Genomic DNA, 12928 nt, shown 5'->3' with positions numbered 1-12928 from the left:
CCTTTTATGGTGGATGAAAACAATCCACTTTGCAATTTCAAATTGGTTTTAAAATGAATCCCAAACTGAATTGGTCAGAAAGATAAATGAAGGTTATATTATTGATATTATTTTTTTAACAATTTTGTACCATCAATGATTTGTTTGTTTTTGATGAAACTTTTCTGAATATCTTTAAGATTTTGTGAGGGAAGCAGTGCCTAAGAGGGCACAATCAGCAGACTGTGCATTTTCATCCTGATAATTGACAGGTATCACATGCAATAACACTACAAAACTTACAGGTGGTCCAGAAGGGCCGGGAGGTCCTTTGGGTCCAAGCAAGCCACGAGGTCCCTGCAGAGAAGAAGCAGGTTTAAAATCTTTACTTCTTAAAGCATTCCTGTGACAAGACATTGTACAATTAAAGTGCTGTAGGCAGACATCTTCCTTAATGTGATTTTCTAGCACAGGGAACCAGTTGTTCAAAGCACACTTCCCATTTTTTAAGAATACAAGACAACTTCATCTGGAATAAGGAACTTTTCTCTGCACAGTGATAATGCAACACACAACACTGATGGCGAAGCATGATTTAATGGATCTCAAAGCTCTTGTCCCCGATGAAAATAATTCTAAAGCTAGGTGGCAAGCGCACATATAAACACTGGTATCCTAGTCCCTTATGCACATAAGTGACATAGTAGATGACGGCAGATAAAGACCCGAATGGTCCATCCAGTCTGCCCAACCTGATTCAATTTTAATTTTTTAATTTTCTCTTAAACATATAGAGGTTCTTTTATCAAGCCGCGCTAATGGGGTTAGCACATCAGACATTTCATCACGTGCTAACCCCCGCGGCCAGCTAAAAAAACTAATGCCTGCTCAATGCAGGCGTTAGCGACTAGCGCGGCAGGCGGTTTAACGCACGGTATTACACATGTTAAAAGCCCTACCGCAGCTTGATAAAACGACCCCATAGACATGTAAATAATAATTCAGTTACAAGCTATTCTAAAAGTATGTGGGCATGCACATACGTGAAGTCTCGGCTGAGGTGCATATTTACATGCCTAATGTATACAATGTTAAAACTTAAGCCTGTACCTCCTAAATTTGGCCATGAGAATTTACACTAGCTCTAGTTATTTAAAAATATTTATAAACCGCATGTGAGGGAGTCTCTAGGACACTTCCCCTTTCCCTTAAGAATACGCCCTCATAGAGTCAGGACCACCTTAAGTCCCATAGTACTAGCCAAAGAGGATGTGGCATGGGAGGGGTGGAATTAGGGTTACCAGGCATTCAGATTTCCCCGGACATGTCCTCCTTTTGAGGACATGTCCAGGGCGTCCAGATGGCTTTTCAAAACCCGGAACTTTGTACGGATTTTGAAAAGCTGTGTCAGGCAGGGAGGATGTCTGCTCATGCACGGCTGTCACACAATGACACCATGCACACGCGGACTTCCTCCCTGCCCGACGCGATTTGAGGAAGCTTTTCAAAATCTGGACAGAGTGCCGGGTTTTGAAAAAGTCATCCGGACCCCCGGACATGTCCAGGGAAATCCGGACGTCTGGTAACCCTACCAGGAGGACAACAATTTTCGCTGAACCTCAAGAGACTTACACCTTACTTTCTGTACCTGTGACGTAACAGGCCTCAGCCTTAAGTTAATAAAGAGTTTTGTTTTACCTTTGCAAGCTTATCCGGCTGTATAATCTGAAGGCCCACCCTCAACCCTCGCTCACGTTATCATACCGCGCTATCTGCAAATTCTAGGCCGGTGTACGCACTCACACCTAAACATATGCTTATGCATATATATCCAAGAGAAAAAAGAAAACTGCAGGCCACTGTATAAGATGCAATGTTTATTTCAATAAACAGTTTGTTGCGCACAAATAGACCATCTTTTAACAAGTAAAAGGGACCTGATACGGTCGGCAGTGACACGCCTCACCAGACACCAAAGCCCATAGATCAGGCAAAATTGTTGCATACTTTTTAACCACCATTTTAGGGACCCCTGATAAAGACGTGTTGATCGAAACACAGACCGTGCCGGGTCCCTTTACTTGTTAAAAGGAGGGGTTCCCTGAATGGAAAAATCTTAATAGTCAATATAGTCTGGAATTTTTATGCTTTCAAACGGATTTCTTGGGACACCAGGCCGCACAGTGGTATAAATTGATATCTGGATTTATGAATAAAAAAACCCAAAGACGGTCTTAGAGACACTTGGAGCATTGAGATTAAGCATCAGATTTCTGCATCTCAATGGCCACGAATTTGGTCTTGGAGAATGAGATGTGCAGTGTCTGCATCTATGAGACAAACTTGGTTCTTTTTGTTACATAGAGCATTTTGGACCCCAGTTAGATTACAAAAGTTGGATAGCTCTAAGTCTAAAAGATGCTGGCACTGTAATCTGGAAGCAGGGACTTTAGATCATTTATTATTCTTTTGTCCCTGTATCATGGCCTTCTGGAAATCAATTTGGTCAGAAATTAATTCTTTATTAGAAAACCATGTAGCTTTATCATATGATACAATCCTATTTGGAATGTCAATGAGAAAAAAAGAGTCAAATTTCATCAAATAATAATAAACTTTTATTAATAATGACAGGAGTTGCCATTCAACATATCACCAGAAATTGGAAAAATTACACAAGACTTAATTACACCTTCTGGTGGAATTCATTATGCCATATATATATAAGATGGAAAGAATAATTGCTATACAAAAAGGGAATTATAATAATTTTAAGAAGATTTGGGGGCCATTGACAACTTATTGTAATGATTACACACCTTTTTACATTGAAAGTATAATTATAATTATGGGAGGGGGGTATATAGTTATAATATAGGTTTAATCAATATTTGTGAATATAGCATATGTATATTGAATTTAGATTATAATATCTGTGAAAAGGGAGGGTGGGGGAGAGGGTAAATTTATGTATTTAGATGATATTAGAAAGAATTTCAAGTGATGTGTATGATTCAATGTATATAATATTGTATACTTGGTAGAAGATGGAAAAATGAATAAAGAATTGGAAAAAAACAAAAAAGGTGGTCTAGTTGTGCGCAACAAATTGTTTATTGAAATAAACATTGTTTGCATCTGGTACAGTTTTCTTTATTGTGCAGTATTACATGAAATTACCAGCATTCATGCATGTGTTGCAACTTGCATAACAAGCAAACAGGAGCTGAAAGTGATGTATAACTACACAAGACAGTATTTCACCCTGATTAGGGTGAATAATCCACACACACACATCCATCCAACGGGGGTGATGATACCCCCTGACACCATCATCAAGAGATCAGGATACAGATTTGCATGCTGCCTGCCTAGCCAGTAAAGTAAAGCACTACAGAAATGTATCCATATTTACCCGGACGTGTTCTCTTTTTAGAGGACTATCCGGACGTCCAGACGGCTTTCCCAAACCCGGCACTTTGTCCGGGTTTTGAAAAGCTGTTGAGATTGGGGCCGAGTCTGGAGTGCATCTGTGAATCACTCCAGACTCGGCCCGAAGAGATGAGGTTTGCATGGGGCTGGGGGGCACAGCTGGGGCAGAATAGAGCGGGACCATGCATCCTCTTTTTCCAGATGCAAAAATCTGATAGCCCTAAACTTGGGAATGTGTGAACATACCCCCTCTTCTATGAAACTGCACTAGCGTTTTTTAGCAGAGAGCCGCGCTGAATGACCCGCGCTGCTCACGACGCTCATGGGAACTCAATGAGCGTCGGGAGCAGTGCGGGCCATTCAGCGCAGCTCCCTGCACTAGAAATTGCTAGCATGGTTTCGTAGAAGAGATTTCAGAAGTACCGAAGCTGGCCAGTGAGATCACATTTGGTTTGCTTGACTAACGACATGCCTCTCAGGATAACAGTCACGTGGCTGTGGATATTTTATTGCTATGATCTGATGTTGCTTTTCCACAAAACAGTTTGAAATGATATAAAAAGAACTTACAGGTTCACCAGGCAATCCTCTTGGTCCAACATCTCCATCATCACCCTAGGAGTGGAAGGAGAGAAAAGTCTGGCTAATTAATGCAGTTCTTCTCACACACCGCAATAGGACATAAAAATTGATTGCCACAGAGCATGGAACAAGGACCTCTTGAGCCTGAGCACAAGGGCAGACCAAACATACTGGAAGAGTATGAGAACACAGCAAGATCAGTCACCCGTCACAACCACAGATTTCCTCAGAAAAAAACCCCCAATGCAGCTATTATATTAATGCTTTCATCCAACTCCTTTGTGGAGAAGATGAAAATTCATGTACCTTTCACTGCTTTCCCAGAATCAGAAACAAGCCCTCATCCTGGAGTTTTCTCTCATGATCTTTTTAGCTGGAAGACATGTTATTTCAATACTACTAATCATTTCTATAGCGCTGTTAGATAAACGCAGCACTGTACATATTATATGCTGGTACTTTCTCTGTCCCTAGAGGGCTCACAGTCTAAGTTTTTGCACCTGGGGCAATGAAGGGTTAAGCGACTGACCCAGAGTCACAAGGAGCAGCAGTGGGGATTGAACACAGTTCCCCAGGATCTCAGTCCACTGCACTAACCATGTAGGTGAGAGATTTTAAATGACTCTATTCAAGCAGACTGAAACTTGTTCCTGTTTTCTTCTGGTTGTAGACATCTAGGGGGATGATTCTGTAAGCGGAACCTGCCATGGCAGGTGCCTATAAAACGAGTGCTTGAGGGGTGTCGGTCACTGACAGGCACCGCTTCCAGAATTGCGGCTTCATTGGATCCTAGGCGCCCTAAATCTAAGCCAGGGTTATGTAGGCCTATATTTCCAATGCCCAGGGTTCCGTCACAATTGTGGACATAGTGGTGCATAGTGATACCAAAATCCGGCACCGCCCCTAACCATGCCCACTTCTGGTCTTTGGCGTCACTATGCGCCGCTACCAGCCAGGGACCTTGGCGTCAGTTCCAGAGGCCACGTAGCGGCACCTTTTTTGGTAATTACTTTTTAATTGGTTTTAGAGGACGCGGTCAATTACCATGTAGTTTAACATCAATTAAAACAATTAAGTTAGGCGGCGATAAGATGCCCACCGCCGGCTAACTTTCAACGTCCCGACGAGAATCTGGGCCTTATGGGCTAATTCTCAAAAGGTTACCTAAAGTTAAGAGCCAAAGGGTGTGCACTAAGGCCTTGATTCTATAAACGGCATCTAACTTCTAGGCGCTGAGGAGCAGAATTGTCACTCATCTGCTAATAAATAATCACGCCTAAAGGCACCCAAGTGGTCTTAGGCACACTACCATTTATGCCAGGATTAGACGTCTACTGGTGCCTAAGTCAAAACCCAACCCTAACCACACCTCAGAGTAGAAGCCTATGTCAAAGTGATTGGTGCTTGCCGAGTTAGGTGCCTACCAGATAATTAATTTTTTTAATTGTTTTTAAAATTACTTTTTAATGGTGCTATTCAATTATCAGCACCAATTAGGCTTAATTGAATAATTAATTTAGGCCTAGATTGGCTAGGTGTGACAATCTAGGTGCCTAGCTTCAGGTGTCATTTATAAAATCTGGGCCTAATTTTGAAGTTTACAATGGCAATTATGCGAAACCAGAAGGTACATGAAGGAGGGATTCAGCAGAAGGACGGCCCCTGAGCAGGCCTCTGTAGATTCTTCATCGTGGAATGGCTGGCTCCTAGAAGGTAAAATATGCATGAGGGGAATGGAGAGGGGGGAGGAGATACTGAGTCCGATCCGGGAGCAATTTTATTATTTATTGCGGAAGCAAGGCTTTTTACTGCTTCCACAGGGTGTTAAAGGGCCTTGCTCCCATGGTAAACCGGCTACAATTTTTTCCATTCCTGTGGATTTAGTACGGATTGTCATGGTTTGCCACAGTTTACCATGGAAACCATTCCCCGTGTCATTCACTACTATGGAATATAAAATTTGCTCAAAATCTCTTGTCTATGGAAGAAAAGGTAATACAAAATCCACAATCATTTCACATGAAATAAATCATATATTCTATCTCAGACTCATACAAGTAGAAATTGAAAACCAGATTTAGTCAGCTATTAAGACTGGAAATATTATTGTACTTACCCTTTCACCATCCTCTCCAGGAGGTCCTGGAAGTCCTGAAGGACCTGGATCACCCTAGAAAAGAAAGAGTCAGGTTAGCAGGTGATGCATCCCACCAGTCCTACAGCAATACTGTATAGGATAGCTGGAAATTACAGTGTTTCTGGTCTACAACTTCTTTTTGTTTTAGGAACAGATAAATATGCTTAACTGCATACAGGATGGAAAGAGCCCATTTCGACCAGAAGGACTTTTCTTGTTTAACCACACATCAAAAGGAATGGGATTTAAAGATGCCATTAAGAATCAGAATAAAGAATTGGGGGGGGGGGGTGATTTCAAAGGATCTAACCAGGTAACTAAAGAGTTACTCAGAAATTGTAGCCTGCATAGTGGGTGAAAGCATGCTTATGCTTTCAGCTGAATTTAAATGAGATGTTTCCAGGGGTGTGATTAATTTGGGAGAGGAAACTACATAAAACAATTGATTTTTCAGATCTATGTGCATGATTTTACCTGTTCTGCTAACCACAGAAATAGCAGGGGCAGTACCCAGGTTTCTTTACACCCAGTGGCGTAGTAAGGGGGAAGCGGGGGGGGGGCACGAACCACCCCGAGCACTGTCTTGGTGGGGGTGCAAGCACCTCTCCAGCCCCCCACCACCACCATGCTTGTGCCCTCCTTTCCCCCGTACCTCTTTAAACTCTTTGCCAATGTGATCAACTCCTCCAACCTGCTACTCATCCCGGCCTGGCTCCCCTCTATAATCACTTCCTGGTCACGGAAGTAGAAAGTGGCAATAGAGGGAAAGCCAATGCAGGTGCAAGCAGCAGGCCGGAGAAGCTGCTTGTGCTTGGAAAGATTTAAAGAGGTATGGGGGAAGGGAGGACGTGAGTGTGGCATGGGGGAGGACAGGGAAAGAGTAGGGGGCACAAAAGGAACAGGTGGCAGGAAGTAGAGAGGAGGGCAGGAGGAGGGGGTGTGCCACCGCCCCAGGCACCTTCTACCCTCATTATGCCACTGTTTACGCCCACAATACTTTGTACTCTTTGAAAGGTCATTCTATAACTCAAGGGTCACCTGTGGAATCTGATCTCTTAAGAAAGTCCTCAGAGTGGAGTAGAACAGGTACAATTGGATCAATTTTTTGCTCCGTCAAAAATTACAAAGACTAGGGGACACTTGATGAAATTACAGGGAAATAGTTTTAAAACCAATAGGAGGAATTTTTTTTTTTCACTAAGAGAATAATTATGCTCTGGAACGCATTGACAGAGGATGTGGTAAGAGCAGATAGCGTAGTTGGTTTTAAGAAAGGTTTGGACAAGTTCCTGGAGGAAAAGTCCATAGTCTATTATTGAAAAAGATATGGGGGAAGCCACTGCTTGCCCTGTCTTGGTAGCATGGAATATTGCTACACCTTGGGTTTTAGCCAGATACTAGTGACCTGGATTGGCCACCGTGAGAATGGGCTACTGGGCTTGATGGACCATTGGTCTGACCCAAGGTAGATGTACTAGTGGCTATTCTTATGTTCTTAAGCGCACATGGGGCATACCCCTTTGTGTATGGAGGTGCAGAGGAAATGAGCATGTATGCACACTTGAGTCCTAAGGCAGCTGAGATAGGCAAAACATGTCCGAAGAATCAGCAAACTGATAAAAAGACTGAAATAATCAAACGCCTATGAAGTTCTGTATGAAGCTCTATACTAAACTAATAAAGATGATCAATGACAAGCGCAGCACATCAATTCCAATAAGAGTTGATGGAGAATGCAGTGCCAAGATTCACGTTGTTATAGTAATAATCCACACAGAAGGCACATTCCGAAGATACAGCTAGAAAGTTTAATATATACCTTCAAATTTGTGATTAGAGGATACAACATTATATATTACCTATAGATTTGTTTGCAGACAGTAACCAAAGAATATAGCCAATGAGTCCTAAGCCATCTTCTGTGTGGTCAAAGGTGATAGCTATAGTGTACGGTGTCCAGTCAAAAGCGCGCAAGATAATTGCCTGCGGACAAACCCGCCCAGACAATCGCGTTCAGGACCTCAGCGCGCTGGATATCAACACTATTTTAAAGCGCTCTGAGGGAGGTGAGGGGGAAACCCCCCCACTTTACTTAGAAATGTTGCCACTCCTGTTGGGGGGTGGGGGGAACCCCCGGGGGAATCCCCCCAAAGTAAACAGTAATTTTTCCCTAAAAAACAGGGAAAAGGCTATTTTCTCTGTAATGGGGGGGGGTGTTTCCCCCCACACACATCCCCCAACAGGAGCATCAACATTTCTAACTAAAGTGACGGGGTTCCCCCCACACACCCCTTCACAGCGCTTTAAAATAGTGTTGAAATCCAGCGCGCTAACGTCCTGTACACAATTGTCTGGGCGGGTTTGTCCGTGCGTGATTGTCTTACGTGGTTTCGTCTATGAGCCATCTATGGATGTTTATGTGGGTAGAGCATTGGCCGAACTTGGGCTTGGATCCCAGTTAAAAGCAGAACTTACAGAACATGGTAAGTTATGTGTACCCAGTGGAGTGGTAAGGGAGGGCGGAGTGCCCCAGGCACCGTCTTGGTGGTTGCGCTGGCACCTCTGTTCCCCTCATGCCATGCTCGTGCCCCCCCCCCTTCCTTGGCCCCTGTACCTCTTTAAAATCTTTGCCAACACGAGCAACTACTCTAACCTGTTACTCGCGCAGGCCTGACTCACTCTGAAATCATTTTCGGATCACGGGGAGGGAGGTGCAAGAAATAACATCAGAGGGAAAGCCAGCATGAGTAGCAGCTGGAAAAGCTGCTTGCACTGGTGAAGATTTAGAGGGATTGGGGTGGGAAGGGATGGCGCTAGTGTGGCATGGGGGTGTGGAAGGAGCGGGAGATGGAGGGGAGGGCACAAGGGGTGGTGCAGAAGGAGCAGGGCGTGGGCGGCTCCACCACCCTGGGTGCCTCCAACCCTCACTTTGCCACTGCGTGTACCCTTGTTACAGTTGAGTGCCCACATAAGGACAATGGCTGGAGTAACTGCAGGCACTTAAATGTAAGGCTTTACCGATGCCAGGTTATGCTTGCATTCTGTAACAGAATCTGGGCTCTCACCATGTGGCACTGGATTGCTCAAAGAGAAGAGCCCACTTATATAATTTCCAACATAATGGCTTGAAAGCGTCTCATGTCTGATTATTTTCCTGTACCCATGCCAAAACATTTTTACTGTCTTTAGTGTCTATTCCGATTGACATCAACATTTCTCTGTCTTTATTTATTGATTTAATTTTTTGCTGGACACATGAAGGGGCATAATCAAAAGAAATGTCTAAGTCTGATTTGGACGTAGGGCACTCGTCACCCAAAGTCAGCAGCGGCAAAATGTCCATTCTCGAAAAGTACGTCCAAAATATTTTTTCCCAAAATCGTCTACTCCTACATCCAACTGTTTCATTGTCCAGACCGCTAGTACGTCTATTTTTATACCACATTCTCGTCTGAAAAATCGTCTAAGTCCCAAACGCCTAGGACAAGACTATTTGGATGCGGAAGGGGCCAGCAAAGTGATGGACTGGTCACCCAGACGTGGCAATACAGCAATGGGGCACCTTACGGGGCCCTGCTGTGAACTTCACAAAAAGGGTGTCATATAAACATCTCACTAGAATTCCCTTGTAGGTCATGGTGAGCCCCCCAAACCCACCATACCTACCTGTCTACAACCCCAATAGCCCTTATGGCTGCAGGTGGCACCTATATGGCAGTGGAGTGAGATTTAGGTTTTTTTGGTGACCTCACATTTTGCACCATTAATGCAGTGGTTAGAGTGGCTTATGGGCCTGGATCCTTCTCTCTATGGTTCAGTAGCCCCAAACTACTTAAGCCATCTCAGTCAGATCTACTAGGCTTTCCTCTACCAGTTGCTGATGTTCCAGAGGCAGGTATGTACGTTTTTATTCTGAACTTGTGGGGGTGGGTGAGGGGGAGTCATTGAACACGGGGGTCGGGGGGGGGGGGAGGGTCATCTATACTTTGCTCCTACAGTGGTTATCTGGTCACTTTCGCTGCCTTTTGGACACTTACAGTATACATGATTTTAGATCACCTAAGTCACAAAGTATAAGTTCCATCTTGTCAAACTTTTGATTATCCCTGCAGGACAACTAAGTCTAGTTCAGCTCACATCCCGCCCAAATCCTACCCTAGCCACTTCTCTAAAACACCCCTTTCAACTCTGGGCACACAGTGGGATTCAGTAGCCAAAAAGTCTCTGGATAGGTCTAAAAACCCATTTTTATTATCAGCACTTAGACGACCTGTATATTAAATCATCTGAGTGCTGACTTGGGTGAGTTTTTAGATTTATTTTTGTTTCAATTATGAGCCCCATGGTGTTTTTTAAATTAAAAAAAAAAACAACAAAACAATAACAGCAACAGCTTCACAATGAAAAAAGTGTAGTCTGTATTCTCTAAACTATGCCTTTTGTGGAAGGGAGCTGGTTTTAAAGTTAGAAAAGGCATTTCTAATTCACCCTATCCTATTCTGCAAAGGCAAGAAAGGCATAAGGCCTGATGGTTCAGACCTTAGAATAGGTTTTGGTAAATCTAAGTGTATGGTATAGCAATTTCTTATCAAGGGGTTCTCCAGAGGGAAGAAAAATTTAGGTTTTCATTAAATAATTTATAGGGGTTTGACCTATGATGGGGTTGTTTTGCTTTAGGGGGTTGTGGAGAATTTTTATACAGGGATACGTGTTTGTTCATTTGATTGTGTAGTACCTATGGCTCTGCTCTTTCGTTTCATTTGTTTTAATAAAGAAGATTTTACATAAATAATTTATAGGGTTATTTTCTAACAGCTCATGCTAACTTTAACATAAATGGGCTCTATGGAAATTAAGACACTGTTAAAGGATGACCCACTTAATGAGGGATTTCTGGAAGAATTCACTTCCTGCACATCACTGGAGGGCACAGGCAGCAGAACGCTGCTTTGTTTGGGGGGGAGGGGGCCCAGGAGCTCTGCCCTGGCACACGACTTCTAAACAGCTCCTGAGTCCCCCACCCACCTCCTCCCGGCACGTTAGTTAAATCTTCAGCAGCCACCGTGCCCCCGGAAGTAGAATGAAGGGTTCCGGAGCAAGCCTGCTATCTGACGCTGTACAGTGGTAGAATGGTGGCTGCCTGAAGATTTAAGCAACACCAATGGGAGAAGGGTGGGTGGGAGGAGGAAGGGGACCCCCCCAAAAATAAAAGTGAATGAGAATCTTGGGGGATGCTATGGCCCCTGTGGTCTCCCCCGTTCCAAAGCTTATGCTGGAGGGAAATCTGGGAGTCATTTTTCTAAAACCTCGACATAAATGGCTCTAGCATGCCCCTTACATGGGTCTTTCCCATGTTGTGCCACACCCGTAAACTGGTAATTTTCCTATTTCCGAAATTAATGGTCATGCGCTAATTGTGCAATTAGTACACAGCCATTAAAAATATCAAATGAGCCCTTATCGCCACCCACTTTGTAGGCAGTAAGAGCCCTTGTGCTAACCTCAAGCTAATCAGTTAGTGTGTAGTAATGTCCCACACGCTGAGTAGTGCTGTCACCTGTACGCTCTACCCCCAAACACACACCCTTCCACAAAAATACAAAGTACTTGTGGTGTGCGTGCGCAAATTAGCAAAATTACTCCAGGACACCTCAGCGCATCCCGCAGTAGGCATCTCCAGCTTGTGGTATGCACATGTTAGTGCTTACCTCAGTTTAGTAAAAGGACCCCCCCTAGTGAGATGAACTAGGGGAGCTGCCTGATTCATTTTACTGCAACGACCTAGACTTGAAAATCCTGAGGAACATGGTCTCTGTCCTTGTTTGCAGACTAGAGGTACCTGTGCACAACACAGTTTCATTTAAGCAAGCTCCTCCAAAGGCAAGCAGAGCTCATGTCCCCAGTCCTTGCAATTAAATCCTCTTTAGAAAGAGCTCCAGTCCCTAAGGGCCTCTTCTCCTCATGACAGAAATGAAGCTGAGCCCAGGTGTTATACTGGCATAGATGACTTATTGCTCTTTTTCTTCTAGGTGTAATAAACACATAGATGTCTCTCTTCTTGCCTTCAGCCAGGCAGTCCAATCGGAGCTCAGCGCTGTTCTACTGTGTAATCAAAATGTGATGCCTTTACCTGTAACCTTCTAGCACTCATGCCAGAAATAATTTTCTCCCTTAGGGTCTTTTGCTTCACACATTATGCACATTACATTAGAAACCAAGCAGGCAGTTGGCTGGAAGGATAGAAACAGAAGGATAACTAAAGGGGGGGAAAAGGAGGGGCACTCCTAAGAGCGGAAAGGGTTTCAAAAGAGCATGCCAACCATACAAGGTACATTATTCTTTTAGGGCATTGTTTCCCAGTTGATGTGCTACGGCACACTGGTCTTCCTTCAAATCTAATCTGGCGTGCCACGGAAAATTCACCATCACCTAATGTTCAGATCAAGAGCAGCACATGAGCTCCACTCTCAGTACCTTGCAGCATGAATAGACACCTGCAGTGGCTGTTCATTTCTGAGCACATGTTTCTCTCCTTTCTACATACAGCTTAAGGCGCGTGACGAAGCAGTATACAGTATAGGCCAGGCTCTGCTTGATGGAGCACAGACGAGGTCTGACAATTAAGTCCGCGAATGTGCAGCAGCACTCTACAAGCAACTCGGTAAGGTTTCATAACCTTGGAAGATCAGTGTCTCACAGCTATGATCCAGGCACATAATTGTTTTATCAGAATTTAATGGTAGGTGTTTGTATATTAATGGGCTACTAATTTCTCCTTACAAAATGCCTTACTTAGAT

General features: G+C 43.8%; 1 protein-coding gene across 3 annotated transcripts in view; it reads right to left on the bottom strand.

Annotated features, from left to right (window-relative positions):
* Positions 1-12928, bottom strand: part of COL5A1 (collagen type V alpha 1 chain) — a 430660-nt gene that overhangs the window by 171700 nt on the left and 246032 nt on the right. For all 3 annotated transcript variants that reach the window (XM_033962082.1, XM_033962081.1, XM_033962083.1), the window contains exons 19-21: positions 6110-6163; positions 3982-4026; positions 283-336 (exon numbers count right to left, since the gene is read on the bottom strand). In XM_033962082.1, coding sequence (XP_033817973.1) covers positions 283-336; positions 3982-4026; positions 6110-6163 — 153 coding nt within the window. The remainder of the gene's footprint in view (positions 1-282; positions 337-3981; positions 4027-6109; positions 6164-12928) is intronic.

This window comes from Geotrypetes seraphini, chromosome 10 (genome assembly GCF_902459505.1).
Source record: "Geotrypetes seraphini chromosome 10, aGeoSer1.1, whole genome shotgun sequence".
Taxonomy (NCBI): Eukaryota; Metazoa; Chordata; class Amphibia; order Gymnophiona; family Dermophiidae; genus Geotrypetes; species Geotrypetes seraphini.
This window is presented reverse-complemented; position numbering and strand designations above follow the sequence as displayed.